General features: G+C 38.6%; 1 protein-coding gene across 1 annotated transcript in view; it reads left to right on the top strand.

Moving 5' to 3' along the window:
* The first annotated feature begins 1589 nt into the window (after positions 1-1589).
* The window catches only part of RORB (RAR related orphan receptor B), a 180805-nt gene continuing 156990 nt past the window's right edge, over positions 1590-25404 (top strand). Inside the window, exon 1 of the mRNA XM_045562184.1 lies at positions 1590-2233. Within this exon, the coding sequence (XP_045418140.1) occupies positions 2227-2233 (7 nt within the window). The 5' untranslated portion in view covers positions 1590-2226. The remainder of the gene's footprint in view (positions 2234-25404) is intronic.

Below are 25404 nucleotides of genomic sequence, written 5' to 3' on the forward strand. Positions count from 1 at the left end.
TACAAATCTAGGAGAAAGGTATTTATAAGGGAATAACTATTCTGAACAGTAACTTCCTTTTGTTCACTTCATTTAATTAATGACTCAATCAACTTTCGCTCTTAATACTAAAATTTTCCTAAATTACACATTGGCTTGCCAATAGAAGGGCATACAACAGGGCTACATCAATTTAACACTAGTAAAAACTCAGTTTTTATTTAAAAACTGCTTGGCAGTGTACAGTGTTCCAATTAACTAAATAACTGCCAGTTCTGCAATTGGCAATTATTCATGTTACATGACATAACATGAATAAATACTAGTAAAAATAAAATTATTTGGAGACCTAAAGAGTGATGAGGCCTGCTCTACCAACAGGTACATTAATAAGTAGATGTCTCAATGTCTTGAGACTGAGTAAATGAGGCAAATTTTTCCACCTCCCAATCTTTTAGGGTAATCAGTTAACCAAAAAGTATTTAAGAAGTTCCCTCCCTACTGTAGGGAGGGAAGTAGATGTAATCATCTCTATGTTTAATTTGCCCGCTGAGAGGGAAAAACTTGCAAAGGAACAGTTTTGACATATATATTAAATTTTTATCAAAGTACAAATAAATGGTCATCAATGACAATTCTCACCTAAGGAAGAGAAATAACTTTACCTACATTTAATCGCCAATCTCCTCTGAACAGGTAATTGTCTTCAGGGTAGCAATTAAAATTAAGTTTCTTCCTCCCAAAGCCCTGACCCTTCTAAGAGCACCTACAGTCACACTTTCTAGCCCCAACCCTTTGCCTTGCATCATTAAGGTGGCCACACAGCCAACTGGGGCTGTTACCCTTCAGTCCAGTAGCCCCTCGCCAGGGGGTTCTCCAGATGCTAATTAAAATCTATTTGCTTGACAAAAGAACACGCGCGAGCACACACACACACACACACACACGCAGACACGCACAGAAGATCATGGCCTTTTTTTTTTTTTTTTAAGATTGGGGGCGTAGGGAGTATCTGAACGAGGTTTTAAAAGAAAGCGGACGGCTACTTGCATGGGACTGCTGTGTAGTTGTGTTAAAAGTGGTGGAAGTGGGTTTGCATTATTCAACCACTAAAACCAAAGCGACCTGCCCATAGAAACCCCTGCCAGAGCCGCGGAGTTTGCCGAAAAAGCAGTCGGCAAAGCGCTGCGGTGAATCCAAAACTAACTCTGCCGGGCCCGCAGGCGTCGCGCGAGAGGGACAGAACGTGGGGCCCGGGGAGCCCCCAGCGCCCCCTGCCTCCGAAGGGCCGGTCGGTGTCCCCTTCTCTGCCGGAGTCGGAAGTGAAGGTCACCTGCAGATCTGCCCGACTCTCTCCCGGGGTCCTTCTCCTCCGCCGCCCGGTTCGGACAGTCTCTAATTCCCAGTCGCAGCCCCGGCCGCCGGCGACCGCCTCGTCCCTAACCCCCGCCCCGCCCCCCTGCTGCCAATCGCGTCGCCTCCCCGAGGTCCCGGCCTCTCGCAGCGCTGCCGGGCGCCGGTTGGCGGCGGGGCTGACAGGAGGCGGGGCCTGGAAGTCTCCGCCAAACCCGCCCTCGCCTATAAACCCCTTCTCAGCTCTCTCTCCATCGCTCTCCTCTTTCTCTCTCGCTGCTCCCTTCCTCCTGTAACTGAACAGTGAAAATTCACGTTGTGGATCCGCTAACAGGCACAGATGTCATGTGAAAACGCACATGCTCTGCCATCCACACCGCCTTTCTTTCTTTTCTTTCTGTTTCCTTTTTCCCCCCTTGCTCCTTCTCCCTCTTCTTTGTAACTAACAAAACCACCACCAACTCCTCCTCCTGCTGCTGCCCTTCCTCCTCCTCCTCAGTCCAAGTGATCACAAAAGAAATCTTCTGAGCCCGGAGGCGGTGGCATTTTTAAAAAGCAAGCACATTGGAGAGAAAGAAAAAAGAAAAACAAAAGCAAAACAAAACCCAGGCACCAGCCAGTCAGAACATTTTTTTTCCACCCTTCCTGAAAACAAACAAACAAACAAACATCAAAACAGTCACCATCAACACCACCAAACTGTTAACATAGCGGCGGCGGCGGCTGCAAACGTCACCCTGCGGCCACGGCGTCTGCCTAAAGGGATGGTTTTCTCGGCAGAGCAGCTCGTAGCCGACCACCTTCTTCCCTCGTGCTGAGCGGGATTTTTGGACTCTCCGGGATTCGGGCTGGGAGCAGCTTCATGACTACGCGGAGCGGGAGAGCGGCCACACCATGCGAGGTAAGCGAGCCCGCGGGCACCGAGGCTCCCCGGGTCCGGCCAGCTCCAGCCAGATGGGGAGCTGGGGGAGGGGAGGGCACTCAGCGGAAGGGGACAGGGGTTAGCCAGGCGCTCTCCGCGCTCGCAGGTGGGGCTGCAAATGGCCTGGGCGTAGAAAGTTGTGGGGAAGGTGTTGATGCCTCTCGGGAGTTCTGGAGGGACGCGGGAGGGCGCTTTTTGGAGAGGGGAGAGCGGCTAGTTGGTAACCACCAGTCCTTGAGTTGCACTGAATCCCTTTTGCGCGTCGCTCTCGGGTGCTGAAGCTGACTCGGGATGGAGAAAGAGCTGGGAGAGGACTGCCTGTGGGCAGAAGTGCGCAGTGGTGGCCGGCCGGGGTTGGGCGCGCACGGCGCACCGGCGGGCGACGGGGTGGACCCGCGCGGGCACACACTCCCTAGGTGGCGAGGCCCACTAGCGTCCCGGTCAACCGGCACGTCCCTTTGCGAGAGTGGTAGGCAGAGGGGCGGTGTCGTGGAACTGGACGCAGCTTAGGGGACCGTCTTCTTGCGCGTCTTCGCGGCCGCGCTGCGCCCTGGCGGGGTCCGCGTGCCCAAGCCCGCGCGGCCCGGGGACAAGCGCGACCCCGAAAAAGTTGTACCGAGAAAGTTCCGGAGACGACGGGAGACCACGCTACCTGTGGCTGGGGTGCTAAGGGCTCTGGCTCTTTTGTCAGATAAAGGGCCACTGAGAAAGAAGGTGCTGGGTGCGCCCTCAGGCCAGGACCCTCGCCGCTGCAGCCGCGGTGCGCCAGGGACAGGAATGCGACACCTGCTCTGGGTGCACTCTGGGACGCCCGAAGTGGCTTGTTGATAGGCTTTGGGAAGTCACTTTGTCGGTCTCCTCTCCTGCAGCGCTGGGGACCTCTAGGTTTCCTGAGCTCTGTGCCCGCCCGCAACTTCACTTTTACTGAAGAGACCGGTGGGTGCCTGCCTGCAATGAGATTCCGCGCAAGCCTCTGGGCACCTACTGCCACCCCCAGTCTCTCTTCCTTGCCACTCTGGGAGGTTCTTTGGAGCTCTTCTCTAACCTTCACGCGTCCCGCACCTCCCTGTCCTGACAACAAAAAGTTGGAAACGACCAGCTCCGGACTTTCCTGCCTTCTGGACCCCTTGGGAGAGTTGGGTTGCGATCACTCCCCTCCTTCCACAGAGCTGTGCTCCTCTCCCACTCGCTTCCCCCGATGCCTTTCCTGCCCGGGAGATAGCCCGGCCTCACCCCCAACCCGGACCGCGCACAGTGAGCCCGGAGCCCTGACTCAAAGGCAAAGACTGGGTTAGCTGGCTGGACGCTGGGATATAGCAGAAAAGGGAATGAGGAAGAGGAACGGAGAAAAGCTGTCCATGGGATGGGGGGCGGGGGTGACTGTAGCTAAGAAACAAGGACGTCCTGGTGGCACCGTCTTGATGGACCGTGCGCTTGGAGTGGGAGCGCACTGGGAATGGGACGCCCACCGTGTGTGCCCTAACTCCAGCCGATTGTCCCTGGGTGGGGGGTTGGATTCATGCTCCACAGTTTAAATGATTTCTAGAAACTATACTTGAGCAATTGGCGAGTACAGAGCCTTTACTTAGTAAGAGACGCCCAATCTTTGTTTTTCTATTTCTGTCCCATCTCAACACCCCATCCACTCTCCTTTCGGTTTCCCCTGCTCTGGTCTGGGGTTGCCAATTTGTCCTTCCTCCTTTTTCTCCCCTTCTTACATCCCCCTTATGGCTGAGTTCATACTTTCTGAAGGTCTGAAACCAGGAACCACCTCAGCTCGGACCCGGCCCTAGGACCTGGGGCGTAAAAGCCTCTCACTCTCTCCTTCTGTGTAGAATGAAGAGTAGCGTTGTGAGCGGGACTGGGTTGGAGCTTGATCGTGCTGCTCCTGAAGGAGCAGTTTGCAGATGATTGTCCGGGTTCGCCACCCCGGTGCTCCAAGGACTCCAGGAGCTTGAAGGATTAAAAGCCAGGCGCTGGTCCTCATGCTCACCTTGAGAAAGCCGGTGTAACCCCACACCCCTGTCCCAGAGGGCTCCATCCTTGCCCGGGGGCCGTCGACCGCTTACAACTTCTAACTCGAAGCTCTAGCTCTCAGGCGGCCTGGGGGGAGCGCACTGGAGAAAAAGTAAGATTAAAAGGTGGCCAGGTCTCTCTCTCGCCCTGCCTGGCTCTCCGTTCCTGACCACTTACTGTCTCTCCTCATCGCCCCTTCGCATTTCCTGCGGACAATGCCCTCCTGTATCATCAGGGGCTGTTCATTAAGGATGGAATTGAGAAAAGATCCAGGCTACTCAGACGTCTTGTGGGAGTTGGGGTTGAACTTGAGTGTGAACTTGAGAAGTGAAAGCGGGGAACAAATCAGCTTTCCCTTGAGCAGGGCTCCTAAGCAGCCTTTATTGGGAGAAGGGGCGGGTTTTGAACTGGGCTTTAGAGTGGGCCCATTCCATACCCCCCACACACACTCTCACACACACACACTTCCCATCCCCAGGTGGTCCCAGTCAATGCCCAGGCTCCACAGTTTGCAGCTGGCAACCGTCCTGGGTCGGGGCACTTTGCGCTATGCAAACGTAGTCCAGGATTGAGTGGTCTCCCTCCGGGCCAATCCAGCAAACCTATCCCCACCCCTACTCCGCCCCCGCCTACGGCATTTAAGAGACTTTATCCCCAGGGAAGCTCTGGGCTAAGAAAGGGGTTAGGAAGCTCTGATCTTTGAGGTCCTTGTCCTGCCCCACAGCTGAACTGAGGCCAGGACACAGCGCCGGCTTACTGTGGCTTGGGGCGGAGGAGGTTGTGTTTGGTGGTGCACAAAGCATTTCACCCTTTGTGAGAGGGTCCACAGGAGTTCTAGAGACGCTTCTTCCTAGATTGCATTATTGAAAGGAGTGACTTCTGTAGGCTGAAGGGAGGACTTTTAATTGGGCCCATCAATAGGTAAGAAAGGAGTGAGCCTAGGTGTAGATTTCAAGGCTCCCTCCTGAAAGATCTGTCAGCTGTTTATTACACAAGGGCACCAAAATGGTTAGATTTTTCACTCCTGCCTCCGCAGAAAACCCTGCTTCCCAAAACAGGGGCACAGATGTTGTGGCAATCAATAGGTGATTGTCGCTAGGGCAGATTAGAAATCTGGTTTTATGCTTGCTATAAACAAGGATGGGGCTTGGCTTTTCTAAAGTCCAGTTTTTATCTATTATTTGCAGGTAGTTAATTTTTATTAATTGCTAAACTTTAGAAAAGAGGCAGCTTGCTCTCAGGGGTATGGCAACCTGTCAGAAGTATGGAGCTCTGAATGTCCTGCTGGCAGGGCCTTTAGATTTCCTAAACGAGTTCTCGCTCTTAATTTCCTCCGCAAGTTCCAATTAAATATTTCTAACCAACATTCCACCTCCCACAATTAAAAAACATTGCTGGAAGGACATCTCTGTTTGTAGTCCATTAATAATTGCTCATTAAGTAATCATCAGTAAGCTGTCTTTATTCCAAGACAAGTAATCATTCAAACAGTTTAAAGAAAAATTCTGAAGCTATACTTCAAGTATTATTGAAAAAAATGTATAGCCAGAAAAATAAAATATTTTCTTAGATGATTGCATATAGTTACTCCCTCCCCCAACATCACTGGTGAATTTGTAACCTGTATTGTGACACAGAAGTGCTTGACATACTGGGCTTCTAGGGTAAGCATTAGTACCACAAGGCTTTTGCTTTTCTATATTTTCAGATAATCAGGAATTGGGAAACCAAGATGAAAACATAAAGGAAAAAAATTTGAGTGGCAGGCCTTATAAACATAGGGCGTACAGATTAAAACTCCTTTGTTGGCATTCATTTAAAATTTAGAAGTCCTTGGATTTTCTATCAACAACAATATAGCTCTTGCTCTTTAGAGGATCCTTAAAAGATGTTTTTTGCATCATTATTAAAGTGGTTTTATGTGATAGTTTAACATAAATAACACATTATTTTATACTCTCAACCATACACAAATGTTAACATTTACTTGTTTTGGTAACAATTTGATAAATACTAAACTATTAACAGCCTTAAAAGCAACTATCAGGTGTGTATTTCCATAGATTATATTTTAAGTTTAAGCATTTCCAAGTCATGAAACCTAATTTTACAGCAACAAAGATTTTATAGCACCAAGAAAATACAAAGTTTCAAGGTTGGTCTTCAAGGAAATGACATTTGAACCTTGTAATAGTACCTATTTTTTCCTACATGTAGCATATACACAATTGTCACCAGGATTTTAAAATTATTTAACACAGAAAGTTTTTCTGCATAAAAAGATAAGTAAACAATTTTTTTAGCTATGACTTCACATTTTATAAACCTGTATTCACCTTTTAGGAATATAGGATGGCCCGTACAGTTTTTATACTATAAAACAATAGTTCTAAGAAATAAAAGTGTGACTCATAGCACATTAACTAGATTTTTTCACTGCAATGAATAATATACCTCTAATTTAAAGTACATATTTTGGCATTCAATTAATAAAGAATTTAATTTTATTCTAGTCAATTATTAAGTTAAATAATCCTATATACATAAGTCTGCTGAGATTCTGCAAATTTATAAAGTAAGGCTTAAAATTATGAACAATAGCATCAGTGTCACTGTGCATTGGTGAAATCTAAGCCTTACAGGTAAACATATTAGGAAATAAGAGAATTAATGTCAAAGTGAAGACTGTTAAATTCTGGCCAAACTGAAACAAATCAAAGGTTCACGAGCACGTATGTTGTGAGTGCAAAAGTTATTAATGACAGCGGTGACTTAAAATATATATTTTTATCATTCTAGTAATACAAAGAGAATATCTAAAGACTAAACCATTTGTATGTTTATTCCACAAAGACAAAAAAAGTAAAGACTTTTAATTATACTGGCATTAATTTAATTGACATTAACAAAACATTTTGTTGCAATGTTAGAATGCATAGAAAAGTAAATATTAGAAATGGAAATTGTGCTTAATAATGAATGTAGGTTTTTTATTCTAGATGTAGCTCTGCTATTCCATCTATTCTTATCTAAAGGATAAAAATTAAGCAGACTAATGAAGTAAGTCTTTTGTGATGTAATGAATGATGACCTTTGATAAAATAAGCACTCTGCACAAAAAGTATTATTCCTGTAATTTTGTAATCATCTCCCAATTACAGCTTTTTGCAAATATTTATCTTACTTTGAATAGAATCTCTGACTTAACAGAATCCCTAGCAGATAATAGCAGTCTTTGGAGGCGTCTGTTGATATACACTGATACGCAATATGTATATGTATGTGCCTATAACCACCCACTCAGACAAGAAGAATGAATATTTGAGAGAGAAAATCATTCTTATCTTTGCTTTCACAATCCAGACTTCCAAATTCAAACATATTTAGAGAAACAGAAGCAACTTTTCAAAGCATTGAAAGGAAAGATATGAATACACGTGGTACTAGAGCCGCATAAAAAAGAAACTGTTAATAGCATCTATTTATAAATAATCTACACAAAACTCCATTATACTACCTAATGATAATTAGAGGGAAAGGGAATCAAAGAATTCAGGACTGCCAAATAAATAAAATATTCCCTCTCAAATTAAGCAACAAATTCATAGATAACAAGGCTTATGCCATGAATTTGAAGGATGTCTCCTTTGTAGCACAAGACAAAGGGAGCATAGAGGAATAAATATTGATTGAACTAATCATCTGATGAATAGAAATGAGATTTACCAGTGCACCAATATAATAGGCTATGTTAACTAGTTCTTTCATAGCGCATATGCTGCCCTTTCAACCCCTGACCCCATCCATTCAATTCTTAATGAGGGAAACCACAGGTGTTATAACGGCATTTAGAGTGAATCAAGCTCCATATAATAACCATGTGGTTAACTAATGGCATTGGGGGTGGATTCTTATGAAAGGAAATATTGTGATCATAGTGTCACAAAATTATTGCACATTTCAAACCACTTAGAATTTTGGCTTGCTCAGGTAACCTTTAAAATATATCTACATGGCCATTAATATTTCAAGTTCCAGATTTGGTGGCTCTGTAATAAGTGAAATTTTATTAGTGCTCATCGGAGCAGCTGAAACCGTTATTCAATATATATTGTTGTATACCATGCATAGTTAAGTATTTAAAACATTTAAAAATAGCGCTTAGAAAGTATAGTACTTTATACTTAATATAGCATGCATTCTACTTGGTTAGTAGTTATTTTATAAATATTGGAAATAGATTATAACTTTTTAATAATAATTAGATGATAAATTTTGTTTTAAAATCTAATTAGGATGTTCTTGACATAGACCTGTTCTTACAAAAGCCAAAATATGAGGCTAAAAACTTATTTCAAAATATGTAATTATAAAACAGCAAAAGGAATTTGCTTTGACTTAAGCATGTTCACCTTTGCATCATAAATATTTTATTAACTGGCTGTGTATGCTGACTTTGTAAATGACATTATTAGAATGGGCATCCATTAATGTCATTTTTTGTGTGATTAGTTATCACATAATATGGCCCTGGGTTACATGTCTCTAATTTAAGGGAATCACAGACATCAGCAAAGAAAAAGGAAATTAATCTGGTTGTTTACTAAATTATACTTTTGTTACTAGCCTTCTTATTACTTTGTGCTCATATAAGCCAAATATCCTGGCACTATGGGACATACGAAAGATTTGGGGTGCTTAAAGAAAACCACTACATAGATTTTTAACTCACAGTAAAACTTTTTTCAACAAATATTGCAATAAGTTGATTTAAAATTATATATTTTATAAAATTTTCATACAAATGCCCAATAAAGAGTCCTTCTTTTAAAGACTATTACCCTATTACCTGATTTTCGTTAGATAATGTTCTAATTATGTGACAACAGTACGTATACAATATTTTAATATCAAATTAGAAGTACAAATGAAACTCTCTGAATTTAGGCCCAAAATGACCTTAAAAAAGAAACAGCAAAAGCTTCTTAAAAGGCCTTGGCATTTATAACTAGAACTTGGCATGAAATAAATATTATTAGCTGCCCAAAAAAAGTAGACTCTTATTTTAGTTTTCTGATCATTTTTGTTTTGTTTTATTTTTGATATTTTCAAGTACAAATTTCTCTCTTCATTTGAAATCAACTAAACTTGATTCTCTTCTGCTCTGAAAACTTTGTTAAACTTACTGATCCACTCATCTCTAGGAGCCCAAATTAAGGTATGCTCTTCAAGAACCAGAATGAGATCATAAATGTTTCAGTTGAAATCTTCAGAGGGATCAGCTCAAAGTTTTCATCTTTTATAGCCATATATACACTAATAGAAATGTATATGACTCACACATTCATTTATTCAAGATTTATTGAGCATCCACCTAAAGTAAGCTACAGGGCTGGACCCTGAGGATGCTAAAGTTGGTGAAGCAGTCAACTGGTGGAGTCAAAGCTATGATCAAAGTGAGAGCAAAACAGACTATAACAAGGACGCTATTAGAAATTCAGAATAGCTCTCACAAGGGAAGTGATGTTTGAGATGGACCTCTAAAGATGTGTAGAAGTCCAGAACTTCATCATAAATAAGGTCTATTAAATTATTGTCAGTTGTACTCCCCAGTTGCCTTATATAGTTGGTACTATATGAAATTGAGTTTAAGGTTGAACTGTCCAGAAAAGAACATAACCTAATGTAACACAAGTAGTAATATTGTTCTCAAATAAAACTTTTACTAGTTAAATTATTCTCAAGTGACAACTAAAAAGTAAATTCTAAGGTAATTCTTAAAATTACAAAAAGAAAATAAATGAAGGAGGCAAATACCCCTGTGAGAATGAAAGCATAACTTCTTTAAAAAAAAACTATCACCAAGAAAAAATGTGAAAATAATTTACAATATTCTTATACATTTGTTTTTATAAGGGAAATTCTTTTTTTAATATAAGAAAATGCTGATATATATTGTTTCATTTTCTTTAATGTTTAAGCTATTATCTGAAAGTAACAATATATGCTATAGAGAGTATCTTTGATTATTAGATATCGGGGAGAATAAAATCCATTGAAGTCATAGAATTTGTAGGCAGTATCTGAAGCCACAGCGACATTCTTCAAACTCTTCCATTCCAAGAACTTGGATATAATACTGTACTCTGAAAATCACATTATAAAATCAATACATAATGGTCTTGCTGACTTTTGAGCTATTCTCTTTCATAAGCATATTTAAGGAAGGAAAATTATGAAGACTCTTAGGAGTAAAAACCTGGATGTGAAAGGTAAATATTGGCCAGATCCATCCCAGCACTATCGACGGGTGAATCACTGATCAGGCTGAAAAGAGTGTCCACAACAGCTCACAGTGAGGGCTGCTCGTTTTGATATGATAATTTGTCATTTGTTTTTAGCTGCAAAAGAAAAAAATGTAGACTCTTATTTTATTTTAATTTTCTGACCAGCTTTGTTTTGTCATGTTTTTGGTATTTGCAAGTACAAATTTCTCTTATTTGAAATCAAATAAACTTGATTCTCTTCTGTTCTGAAAACTTTGTTAAACTCACTGATCAACTCATTTCTAGGAGCCCAAATTAAGATATACTCTCAAGAACAAGAGTTCTCATATATATCTTATACATTAGCTCTTGTGAGCTTAGTTTTAATGTGGGTCCTCATACTAATGCCTAATCCACTCTGAAACACTGGCGAGATCAAGTTTCTGAACCTACAAAGCTGAAAAACAGACTGGGCTGGGGAAAATTCACATAAGTAAACGCCACCATTTGAAACTTCCAGGCAGCCAAATTGTCACTCTTAGACATAGCCCTCTGCATTAGCATGAATCTCATCTTATAATTTCTATGTAGTGAGCAAGACCACAGAGTCATAATTTCTCAGTTCTGAAAAATGGATAATTTTTAAAATGCTGATTATTAACTAGAATTTATTACACTAAGGAATTGTATTCTTCTGTTGTAACAATATCCAGATAATATAATGGCTACGGTGCATGATCTTTTTATTTCTTGGAACTGAAAGAATTCAAGATGTGGGTGAATGAAACCATTTCTTGAGGCTTTTCTAAAAAGGTGAAAGGTTGGAAGGCCACTCCAACTTTTTGTGGCGTTGATTAAACAGTTATTTAATAAGACAACCAGCTGTCTGGACACTCCCTCCCCCACGCCTTACTGCAATTTCTTTCCGGTGCTCCTATGTTATGTGACAGTGGACACATACCACTATTTCATGTTATGCCTGGGCCAGTACACTATTCTGGGTGGTAAATGTAGACTGAACCTTTGGAGAGTAGTGGTTTTACTTGAAGCGCTATATGTAATGTAACTATTATTTTACTCTAGCTCTTATGGAAATATGTCTAGTAAACAGTAAACCACTATTTTAATCTTTCCATTAAAAAGGCTATTTAAAGACAATCTTATTAAATAGAATCAAAATGTGTTGTTACCTGTAATTAACTCTGAGAATATGAAATTCATACTATTTTTATTTGCCTAAAGAGTGTAATGAAAATAAATGAAACTAAGTATTTGACAAAGTACATTTAAAATGTTTCATTTCACCTGTCCAAGGCATGGATCACAAAAGTGCTTCACATGGATTTTGTAATTCCACATTAGCATGAAAATTCATATGCCAAATTTCCCAAGTAAAAAGTTGATTATATAGCTTGAGCCCAAATGAACACTCAAATCATATTTTTATCATCCAACAGCTGTTGGCTTCTGGATTCCAGAATCAAAGAGTAACATACAAATTTTAGGACCTTAGACATGTTAAGTTTCTAATGAATAATTGGCTATCATTATCATTGTCAGGTCAAATAATAAAATTATTACGTAGAATATTTCCTGATAACTTGCACGTAAGTTCTGCCTGGCACATGCAAAAGATTTAAACACTTTTAAAGAAAGGAGAAGAAACCTTGTTCCAAATTTCCACAGTTGTTCAATATGAGCAAATGCTATGCAGTCTGGTAAAATAGAGGAACATGTGTTCAGGAAAAACATCGTATATTAAGGTACAATGCTTCTTGGCAATAATTTGTTTTTTACAAAAATAAATTATTTTAAATAATTTTTAGGACCCCAATATATTAATCTGCTCTAACATTAAATTTGAAACAAACAGTCCAATATTCTGAGGGTTTTTCCCCTTATAAATGCTTCCTATTTTTTATTAATAATAGGTTTAATTTTAAGCATGTTTATCCTTGCATATATATTTTCATTATTGTGATTTAAAAAATGTTAAGTACCAAAGGAACAGTGCTTTGGAGTAAATCTTTCCAAGGACAGTGCAGAAATATCACTAAGAAGAATACCAGTAAGGTAGCATTAATCCCCTTCCAGTTGTGGTTTGGTTTTGTTTCATTTACTAATATTACTAAAGATCAATTCTGGCTGCCATTCATGTCAGAATAAATTAAAATTTATGTGACTGGTTTTAGAAAATTTTCTTTTGTAGTGAAATAAATTGATTCTGAATTTCTTTCCACCAAAATTTCATTGTATCCTTATTTTCATTAATGATTTTTCAAATATGATCTGCCATAGTTGATTTGAGTATTGATTTAGAGTCAAAGATAGACCTTTTTTTTTCATAATACAATGCTTTAAACATAAAAGAAATATATAACAAAGTTGTAAGTGACACCTCCAATAGTGGGTCGGGTTTAAATGTGGTCCAACAAATCTTGATTATTGAGCACTTACAATGTCTAAGAAGCTATGCCCTCCAAGATAACAGTCTCAAGCACAACAAACTGGTTTTCTTATGAAAATCCTAAAGAATCTCTTAGATTATATTGATTTCCTTTGAATTTCTCAAATGTCCCTTTTTCTTAAAGGAGAAAAATAGATGACATATCCATAATTATTTGTTAAAGATACTGATGCTAGAATTTAACTAGAAATAAGGGCTTCTGACTCCAAGTGCAGTTCTAGTTTCGTTAATCTATGTTCTCTCTCTTAGGCCGTACTGTTTTTTGCCACCTCTGTACCCACAGTAGACATCAACCATAGCATTAATACTTGCTAAGTCCTGATGCAACTACTATTTGGCTGGTGTTGGCCCTTAAGATAAAAATTTATACCAAAATGTTCATCAGTGTTTTGACCGTGTAAGAAATAGAGAAAAATATAGTAAAACTATTAATTTAGTTATAAGATCCCCTTGGGAAAACCATAGTTCTCTAGTTTTCACTCCCCAAGTAATAATAATGACATTTACTAATCTCAGCAAAAATTAAAATAAATATTATGGAAAAATCTACAGATTCTGAGTAGGAACTGTCCAGTCAAAATAATAACAAATTCTAAGTGTAAATAATAAAGTCTTTTCTTACCATAATTATTCCCTCAAAGGTTCCAAAAGTTTAATCTCATAAACTTTATATATATCTTTTTATATGGATTTCAAATTTTTGGTAAAATCATTTATTTATAAATTTTTTTTCCCCACTAAGAATCTGCATCTACTTTAAGGAAGCAATTTCTGGGAAATAGCTATAAAGACTGTTGATGACTAAATACAAGATTCTTCTTCATTCATTCACGAACACGAACATTTAGTTTGTGGTGTGAATGCACTCATTCGACTCTCAGCTTGCCAGTTCTCTCCTCTGGTTTTTATGTCTGTCAAGAGTCAGGTTATCTATCTTCAGCCATAAGCCTTTCAAGGAAAAAAAAACGTTTTGAATAGCCTAGCATACCACCATTTATCCACCTGAGTTTAATTAATTTTGTCTGATTCACTGGGATTGAAACTCTCCTCAACACACTATTTATATCAAAGACCTATTATCCTTCTATGTTTTGTACAAGCACAAGGTATTTTCTTAAGGAAAGAACCTTGACAACATTAAGAAGATGCCATGTCTAATTGTGCCCAGCAACATAAAGTAAAAAACCAATTAAATTTGACATTAACTCTAAAGAAATGCAGAGTTACGCTCCTCCTTAACAGTATTGCAATTTAATTTGTTTTGCATTTGGCTGAAACATAATATTCCTTACATTGCGCTATCATTTATATGGTTAATTTCTATGCTTTCAAATTAAGTCCATTTGCATTTCTTTAAAAGTATGATTATTAGTCCACTGTTGTTGGTTTTTCAGGCCTCTTCAGTTTAAACTGTACTGTACAAATCATAGCTTGAATTACCAACCCTACCCTGTCGTTTAATCTCCAGGACTCCAATTGATCACATTATAGACTGGTCCTGATTCCCACAACTCGACTAAATTTGACCACAGATACTATTAGAAAGAAAATGGACTGCATTTGGTTGCCTTCTTCTTATATTTAATATCTACTGTGTTTAACAACATCAAGTTGGAAAATATTGTAGACTTATTTCAGGTGATCCTCTTTGTTTTACTGCATGTAAAATGCCTTCTTTGCTCATTCTATTTTAGAAACAGTGATATGTTTCTTCACACTCATCAATTCTGTCAGTCTTTGTACTGAAGCTGCTCTTAAGGAAAATTCTGAAAACATTTAAGTAAGAAACTATGTCAACCTGAGAGGAGCTGACAGATGCAGTCTCATCTCTTTACAAATGTCATAGCAGTTAAAATTTATAATAATATCTTGCTTGTGTTTCGAGCTCTATAGCTCTCAACAAGCTTATGTAGTCACCATCTCAACGACACACCCAGCAATCTCATGACATATGCAGGACAGATATGAATACAGGCCTGTGCCCAAGTAGCCAAGCCAAAGAAAACCCCAAAATGTAAAGAGTGCTTTCTAGAACAGTTTAAAAATGAGATTTCTACACTTCAAAAAAAGTCCCAAATCATAAGTATAAATATTTGGTTTATAAAAGAGGAAACATAAATGGCTAGTAAACATTTGGAAAAAAGAGTTCAACCTCACTTATTAAAGAATTGAAATGACATGAGTGGCATCTTTACCTGTCAAATTATAGCAGGTGTGATGAATTGAACACTCTTATATTCTATAGTACGAGGTTATAATGTACAATCTTTGAACTTAAACTCTTAAAAATATCGTATTCTGGCTCAGTAATTCACCTTCTGGGAATCTTTCCAAAGAAAATAAACTAAAGTATCAACAAGACTTTACACATAAAGACTTGTACCTAAAAACATATCACAGCCTTATTGTGATGTTTTCAATAATTTAGGGAAAACTTTGCTGTAAGGCTCTTTGAGACATACTTTCATGTAGTATGTATTCACTGTGTATAGTAGCATATATTCACCATGTATTCAATGTACTTGACTAGCATTAAGTGTCTATATATACACCTGATAATGCATTTTAGGTACTGGGATAAAATGGTGAAGAAAAAAGACATCATCCCTGACCTTGCTAAACCTAGCGACTAACAAAAAAAAAAAAAAAACAGAATGCAAAATTGTTTGTGCCATATGTTCTAAATTATATAAAAATGCATAAAAGAGAAGTTGAAGAAAACATATAAAAAGGTTACGTCGCCTCTGGATATTAATATTTTAGATAACTATTTTATTCTTCATTTTTTTTTCAGTATTTTCAGAATTTCCCACACTTAGTTTTTAAGTGTCAAAGTAAATGCTCCATTACTCTGGCATAGTAAGTAGTGAGGCTGTGCTTTATTTGTCACTCATTATACTTTAGCTTGTCCATTTGCCTGAGGTCATCTAATGTGACAGTGAGGTTAAGGTTGAAAGTTTACTGGCTCATGAGAAAGCTCACTTATTTGATATTTGCACACTACCCCTCCCTTCATCACCAAGCATTTATCAGGGGCCTATGATGCACCAGGCACTATCCTAAGTGTGAAAGATACAAGGGTGAGCAGTATTCAGGCCCGTGCTCTAAGGAGCTTAGAGTCTAGTCTTCTTGAAAGCCATATACTGTAATTCACAATAGGTACTGGAAATAGCAATGATACAAATAAAAAGAAGAAGAAAGAAAAAGAAGGAGAAGAAGAAGTTTTTTAAAAAACAAAATGTTCTCCATTACTGGAAAAAGAAGCATTCTGCCTTATTTAAGTTCTTTAAGAGTGGACTAATATTGCCTTTTTTGTATTTGAAGTCTCATAGTAATTTAGGAAATATATTATTTCAGATATCACAGTTAAGATCAGCATACTCATATAGAGAAATTAGTGAGCTTGCCTTCATTTCACCTCCCTTGAACTAGCCTGTATCTATTCCCTGACAAAACTGTGGGGAGTTGCAGTTCCCCGGGGATGTTAAAGATTTCCAACACAGACACACTCAGGCCTCAAAAAGTATAAGAAGCTGGGCTGGGCGTGGTGGCTCACGCCTGTAATCCTAGCACTCTGGGAGGCTGAGGTGGGCGGATTGTTTGAGCTCAGGAGTTCAAGACCAGCCTGAGCAAGAGCAAGACCCCGTCTCTACTAAAAATAGAAAAGAAATTATACAGACAGCTAAAACATATACATATAGAAAAAATTAGCCAGGCATGGTGGTGCATCCCTGTAGTCCCAGCTACTCAGGAGCCTGAGGCAGGAGGATTGCTCGAGCCCAGGAGTTTGAGGTTGCTGTGAGCTAGGCTGACGCCACAGCATTCACTCTAGCCCTGGCAACAGAGTGAGACTCTGTCTCAAAAAAAAAAAAAAAGTATAAGAAGCTAGATGATGAATTGATTCCTGTTGGCATTGTGGGAATATTTTGAATATTCCTGTGCTCTGAATAGGTGTGGAATATGCTCTGAATAGATGCGGTAGATGAGGAATCTCAATTTACCCTTAAGACTGTTGGAAACTCATTGCTTTTTAGGAGGGCAGGATTCAATATGATGTTCACTGCTAAGGTAGTCTTCATACCTGGGAATTCATACCCCTAAGACAGTGGTTCAAAACAGGCAGTAATTTTACCCCCCAGGAGAGATATGACAATGTCTAGAGAAATTTTGGTTGTCACAACTGAAAAGGTGATACTGGCATCCCTTAAGTAGAGGTCAGGGATGCCGCTAAACATCCTACACGAATAGAACAGCACAAAGAATGATCCTGCTCCAAGTGCCCATTATGCTGAGATTGAGAACACTCCTCTAGCAGTATATGAAGGCTTTCTGCATGGGATCACTTTACAGTCCTCAGTCTTCTTACGTATTCTCTGAGAAACCTGCTTCCTCTTTTCCACCTCCCCTCCACAATAACCTCCCTTCCACCCCACCAAAGAAAGCCTGACTCTCACTCATGCCAAATCTTATTATGTGCATAATTCTTAAGTGAAAAAACTTTCATTGCACTTAAAAGAGGGGAAAATTTGAAATACTGATTTCAGTGCTTAGAAAATGAGCAATTTTAATGAATGAGCCAAATAAACATCCTTTCACAAGTCAGGTAGCTTGCATTTCAATAAAACTGAAGGACAACCTATTCAAATAGTCAGTTGTAGATCATTTAAAATAGCGTTTGATGAGAGAATGCTATGTGATGTGAGGCATATATTTCAGAAGGAGTTTTAAGAAGTGAGTTCAATTGCTGTGGCAAAATTCGTTCCACTTTCTTCTACATATTTGTAGAAGTTTTTCAAAACTTCTCTCTCTAAAAACAAAGATGTAATAGAATTGGTGCTAAACCCCATTATATTCTAGTCCTAAATAGTCAAACATAAGCACCAGAATTAAGTGGAAGAAAAAAAGACCCATCTGGCTTATTAAGAGATGAATTTCCTTTAAATATTTGTTTTTGTGTTCAATAAATATAAAATTTATAACATATTTGTATGACTGCAATCAATTATATTCTAGTGATAATGATAATAATAATTCAATCCAGAAGAAATTTTAACTCAGAACCTGTGTTCACGGGGGAAAAAATGTTAAATTTAAATACATATGCCTTTTTTGTTACAGAGAAGTATGATTAATAAAAGACTTTTAGACATGAGAATTTTAACATTAGAATAAAATTATGTAGGGTAAATAAAGTGAAAGTAAGAATTCAAGGGGAAAAGTAAATATTGTAAAATTTCTGCTAAAGAAGAGCTCATTTATGCATTTTCCTTTCAAATGTATGATATGGGTATCAAAATATTTTGAGATTTAGATTCCATTGGTATATTTCAAGAACAATTCATCATTTTTACTTGAACATGTAAAATCTACAATGTCTCAGAAATTACATCCTTTTCAGTGATGTTGTATTTACTGTATAGCCTGCTTTTACAATAGTCCTGAGATGAAAGAGAATGCACTAGGACACCTGATTCCTATTCTTTGGGTGTCTGCCATGTTTTTTCAGGTTCTTATTAACTTAATATTCTAATTGCTTAGGAATTGCGTTAGTTGAATTAGACAGAAACAATATCCTCCTCAAAAAAGAGACATTGCAGTACATTCTGATAGACCAGGTATCTGCAAACTTTTTCTGTAAAAGCCCTAGATAGAAAATATTTTAGACTTTGTGCCCATGTGGTCTTTGTCCCTCTGACATTGTAGTACAAAATGTCAGAGTAGCACAAAAGTAACCAATGTGTAAATTGATGATTGTGGCTATGTTCCAATAAAACTTTATTTACAAAAACAGGTGACAGGCTAGATTTGGGTGAGTAATAGTTTGCTGACTCCAACACTAGACTGTCAAGTCCCTGAAGACAGGCTATATGTTTTATTGAATTTAGTATCCTCATCAGCTAGCAAAAAACCTAAAACCCAACAATTGTTGAATAAATGAGTGGAAATATTTAAGCCTTAGGAGAATAATAGTCTATTTGAAATACACTGCAATATAATGAACAATAGAGGAGAATAAGAGAGTTGTAAACCTCATAGAGCTTAGATACTAGTCAAGAAGTTCTATTTCCAGAAGTATCAGGCACGTTGGCCACAGATAATAAAATGAAGCTGCAGTATTCAAGCATTCAATATAATTTGAATAATTCGTCTTCAAGTATAACTTCTCATATATTTATCTTCATTATATTTTGAACCCCTGGAGGTCAGACATCTTTGAATCCCGACTCCAACTCTATCCGTTATCCATAATAGGTAATTGAAACTTCAAATTAATTATAGATGAGAAAAGGTATATCAGACAATGGCCAATTAACTAACATTTGGTGTATCTAGTATGCTTTAAACACGTAGTTGTTGAATCAGAGCCAATGAAGAAAATTTATTAAACAAATAAATACTATATAGCATTTATTTGTCCACATTTAGATCTAATTCCTAATACACATTAATTCAGTTAATCTTCACAGCAAATGTGTGATAAGATAATGTACATTATTAGGTTCATTTGATAGATGAGGAAGCTGAGGTACAGAAAGGTTAAGTAATTTGTCCAAAGCCACACAGCTAGTAAATGGCAAAACTGGGATTCAGACCCAGGCTCTCCACCTGAGGAAGCTGAGGTACAGAAAGGTTAAGTAATTTGTCCAAAGCCACACAGCTAGTAAATGGCAAAACTGGGATTCAGACCCAGGCTCTCCACCTCCTAAGTCTGTGTTCTTACCCATTGCAAAATTCTGACACTTTTCTTGAGAAATCCCATGAGGTTTCAGAATGACAGATGTGAATTGCTAATGCATAAGAGGACAACACAACATGACATTGCCACTTGACACCTGTAACCGATAAAAAGCTAGATGAGTTCAGAAAGAGGGTCATGTTCCAGTGGTTAGTATGAACCTCATGGGAAGTCACTTGAACCAAGCCTTCAAATTGTGTGGAATTGTATTGGCAAAGAATCACACAGAAATTTTTCAGGTGGAAGGACAGAGTGAACAGAAGCTTGGGGGCAGAAATTTTGTGTGTGTGCCACCTCAAATGAAATAAAGTGTAAGAAAGGACAGTAACATTAACTCCACCCTAACCGTGTGTCAGATACTCTATTTGATCCTTGACCTTCTAGGGAGCTAGTTACAATCACAGGCACTGAAGTGAGGCAGTCCAGAAACCAATCCCACCTCTGCTACTTACCGGGTTACTTAACTTCTCTGAGCCTCAAATTTTTTGTAAAGTGAAGATAAAGTGTACCTGCATCATAGGGTCATTATAAGAGTTAATTCAAATGGGATAACATTGCAAAGTGCTTTGTATCATGCCTGGTATTAGCCTTCATTAAGTGGTTTATTATTGTTCTTGAATTTCTATTGTCCCACCAAAAAAAAATGTGAAGTATTGTTATCTCTGTATTGCAAATGACAAGCTGAAGCTCAGAGAGTTGCAGACTAACATCTGTAATATATGTATAATTTTCTAAGTACAATATGCCTCCAAGGGAGTTCTCATTGGGAAGTAGAGATTTGGTTATTAGAGGAAAGAACTGAGAGATACTAAAATGTCAAAATAGGAGTTTTGTTGTACTGAGATAAATTGAGAATGTTGGAGACCTACTATATGAACTTTTGAACAAGAGGAAATATATGACTGTTCTTGTGTTTAAAACTTGCCTCTTAAGGATTTAGGGGTCGCTGCATAAAAAGAGGAGTCAAGCATAAAGCAGAGAGCTTAGCCGACATATCAGTTACCCTCCAAAACCTGTCTTATAACATATGTCCTCACTCCCACCTAACAGTTCTGAACATACCTGGAGCACTTGATTTCAGCCTGGTGTTTTTTCCTTTTATTTATTTACGTTTATTTAGCCCGATCTGATTGAAAAAATGTATAGACAATACTTACCGGATATAAATTGCAATGTTTCCTCATGTACCATCTCACTGAACATTATTATGCCCATTGAGGTTTTTTTCATAGATACAGAAAGTTGATTTGTTCTTTCAAAGTATTTGTTATGAGGGAGCATACCACCTTTTAAATGGGAGCTCTCCACTATTTTATTTCATCATATTTTATACACAATTTTTAAGGATGCCTCCAAGAATCTAAACTAGCTGAGTCTTTCCTCTTCTTCTCACTAAAAAGTATTATTTTCTAGTTGAAAAACTTTTCAAAATTTCATCTGAGTCTACTTTCAAGTACACACTTGCAAAATGCATGTATATCTTTTAAAAACATTCAAATTCTCTCATTTCCTCCTAAAGTAAGTCAGTGTTTTTATTCATCATTTCATTTTTAAGATTCTCTTTATTCTCATAATTTGAATGGTATGTTCTGCTATAATGGAAAGTACTGACATCAGGAGATCTAAATTGTGAAACTTATGTAACTTGCACTATACTCAGTCCAACATCTTGAGGTCTAATTAAATACAAACCAAGTCAGTTGGCAGAAAGGTACGGTGTGGTGCTGTGGATATTAGCACCTTGTTAGCAGTCAAAAACCTGCTTTCTCAGGCAGAACCTATTTCTGAAGGCAAAGTTTTATATAGATAAAAGCTGTAATGTTTGAAAGGCATCTGACGAACTTATATTGGAATCCAGAAAAAGAAATATTTTCTTACTAGACATTTTTAATTAAAAGAAAACCTAGCCCAGTACTCTCAAAAACAGTGGGCTTTTTTTTTTCTTTTTTACTTTTTAGGGTTAAATTTCTAGAAAAAGATAAATTTGTATTTAAAATGCCACTATAAGACAAGTGATCTTGTAAAATATATACATATAAATGTATAATATAAATAAAACTATGTTATAAGGCTCATGTTCCCCTGGCATTAGTCTAAATCTTCATCATCACCATAGCTAATTCTTATTGAACACTTACTATGTGAAAGGCACTGCAGTGAGTACTTTATATGAATTACCCCAGTTAATCATCAGAATAAACCCTTAAAATTAGTATTATTTTTATCTTCATTTCACAGATGGAAAAAAATGAAGCAAAAAGAGGTAAATTAATTTTTCTAAGGTCACACAGATAGCACCTGGAGTTGCTGGGCTTCAAATCAGGTTTTTAATAGCTGTGCCCTCCCTATCACTGACCTATGGCTGCAGGATGCTTCAAGCTGACCTCTTCTTCTTGGTCCATCTTGTCCGTCTCAGAGGCCTTTTTGGGGTACACAACCTTCACATGACTCCTTGGCTCTAGCCAAGCCAAAGCTAAGTGAATGGTCTACAAAAATGCACTGGTTCATCTTCTTCTTTAACTCACGCATCATAGTAAAGCTTCCCTCCTTGGCACCATTAATTGAACATCTGGAATGAAAGCATGATCATTCAAAATCATTGGGAAACATGTCTTTCTGTTCAATGAGCATTTAAAAACTGCCACCAATTGACCACACACTGCACCTGGCCCTGAGAAACCTGTCTTAATTTGAGAACATGTGGCTCACACCCAAGTACAAGCAGTATCCAACACGATGGTATTTTGCTATCTCACAAAAGACAGACTGTCTTCTGGGAATTCAGTAGAAAGAATTCTAGAATTTAAATCAGGAGGCATTTTGCTGCCCTTAACTACGAGCCTGGGCAAGTCACCTTTTGGGTCCTGCCTCCTCATTGCCAAATGAAAATGTGGAAGGAGATTGTCTCCAGTGTCCCTTCCAGCTTTCAAAGTCCATAGGTTCATGCCCTTAAGGACAATACTTTTGTTACTTTGTTACCAGGATTGGTTTTCAGTTGTCTTAGTTTTGGAGGAAACAGAGGCTTTTATAGACTCTGTAACCTGTCCAAAACCGACAGGTATAAGATGTGCACACTAGGATTCTCCCTTAGGACCACGTGATTCCAAAAGTCCTGAACTGAGGGTCCTTTGTGATTTTAAAATCCAGTCGCTCTGTCCCCTAAAACATGCCTGCTCTCCAACTCATTAGAGTTACAGTCAATTTCTACGTAGCCCATAATCTTACAATATACCAATAACACATTATTCGTTAGAACCACAGTGAGGTGAGGGCACAGATATCAGAAGAGGAGTCGGGTTGTTCTTGAATGCTATTGCAAGGTATATACTACAGAGAAATTCAGCCTTAATATTATTTACATCCTGGTCAATGAATTTACCAAATCCTTTCTGGAGAACACATTTTTGTAGGGGTATAAGGAGAAAGCTTGAGGACCTCAAAACTTGAAAGAGCCTTCCACCCGTGTGGTGGGGCAAGCCCAGAAAGGCTGTGCTGATTCGGGGTAACTGTCCTACCCACTGCGCGATTTTGCTGAAGGCTAGTTGGAGTGTCTCTGTGTGCGCACGCTCACGGGCACGCAGGAAGTATTTAGAAAAGTCAGGGTGGGTGGATTGTGTGGGAGACAGGGGGATTCAATGAAGGGAGATTCTTTAGCCTTTCCTTCGAGTACATCTCCCTCCTGAGTGCATTTACTTCCATTACAATGGACTAGAAGAGATCCTTGCTTAGTGGTGCAGAACCCTTGAGACCTAATTTAGCTTTTATAGGAAATTCAAAAAGAGACGGCACAAGAGCAAGAGAGCAGAACAAAGATATGAGTTTGTACAGGGAATATTGATACTTGGGCGCTGCTTCTGTAACTTTTAAGAGAAATTTTCTAAGTAAATGCTGACTTAGACTTTTCTGTTAGTGGCAGGCTGAGCTCCTCCCGCCAAACAATGCGCTGCGCGAATCATCTTTACAATGCCCCGCAGCCTGTCGTCTCGGCAGCTCGGGTTCACTGGTTTGTATGCTGTGAAGGTCAGGAAACATTTTGGAAAAATAAATTTTCCCTTTTAATTTCTTAAATGTGTCCTCCCAAGGATGCCCAGAAATAGGAAAGTTACATAAATGCAAATTAAAAACATGCCCGACAAGCTGGGGCCGCTAGTGCCTCTGATCGTTTTTTTTTTTATTATTATTCACATTTCACAGCAATTTCCAAGAACATCACCACATCCTTTGTTAACTACATATCAATTAAAATACCTCTGAGAGGCAGGTACAATAATGCACTATTTATTGTCCTTCTTGAAAAGCGAAAGACCCACTTTTTTCTAACTGCTAAACGCAGCACACAGAGACTTAGAGAAGAGGGGGGAAGCCTGCTCTTAAGGATTTCACAGACGATGGAGAAAGACATTCTTTCCAATGCTGTACAAAAAAAAAAAAAGAAAGAAAGAAAAGAAAAAAAAAAAAAAAAGTCTGCAGCTTAACCAGGCAATCAGTGGGAGGGATAAGACCAGAACCTAGACATTCATATTCTTGCTCATCTATTGCAGACACAAAGTCTAATAAATGGACATTCACAAGCAATTTTGCCACACAAATATAAAGTTGACAGTGCAAAGAGCCCAAATTACTTTTGTGGATGGCTGTAGCAGTGTAGTAGTGGGAGGCAGGCTGACTTAAAGAAAAATAAAACAACAACTTTGAAAACCTTGAGCTTTGAAATCAAATGTCTTGCTGCCCTACTTATGTTCTGAGTCAGCTGGGATAATTTACCTACCCCTCTGAGTCTGTTTCCTCACCTGTCCAGTGTGATAATGAGTCCTACTTCACTGGATAGGTGCAATAATTAAATGAGGCAATATCAAATCTAGCAGGTTCTTAACTAGTTGTATTATTATCTGAGAGACAGCAATAATATATAATATTTGCACTTTTAAAGGTTGGCTTCAAACAGCTATGCTGCATTTAATATGCCATTTCTGGGTCTGCCTTTCTTTTCTGCACAATGTGAATGCCTGTGTTTCTGTTGATCTTGCATCTTGCCTGATAACCAGCTAAAGTGTGATCACTAACCTTAGAGTCTTTTACATCCTATAGTCTCTTTACTATTTATAGCTCCATACTACTGTGGGCCTGTTAGACATGAACACAAAATAAAAAGTAAAATTCTGTGATTTGACGGATTAACTGGGTCAAGGTGTTAAATTGAGGCAATGATCATCATGTGTCTAACACTATACTTAGTTATTGGGCAACTGGATGCTAACTGGCATTCCCTACCAGCTAGAAAAAATACACGGACATAGCATTTTCCAGTCTTTAAATCCTGCCGTTGACTAAAACTTGATTGTACCACTGCATTAATCACCAAGCTTGAGCTGAAACTCTTGTTTTTATTCTGGGAAGATGATTTATTCAAAATAATTTTTCACTTATGGGTCTAATCATAAGCCCAAGATGATTCAGATGGTGAAGTCCAGCTGTAACAACAACAGTATCATCCAGAAAAATAGCCACATGTATATTGAATCCCTTGAAAGTTTTCCATAACAGATCTGGGGGTGATAAATCATGCAAACTCATTCTATAATTAACTAAAGTGTTCCTTTTCCTTCACCATAATCTAAAAGGATTAGCCCATGACCTTTAGTTGGATAAATCAGGGGGCCGTGAT

The sequence above is a fragment of the Lemur catta genome, chromosome 10 (assembly GCF_020740605.2).
Source record: "Lemur catta isolate mLemCat1 chromosome 10, mLemCat1.pri, whole genome shotgun sequence".
In the NCBI taxonomy this organism is placed as follows: Eukaryota; Metazoa; Chordata; class Mammalia; order Primates; family Lemuridae; genus Lemur; species Lemur catta.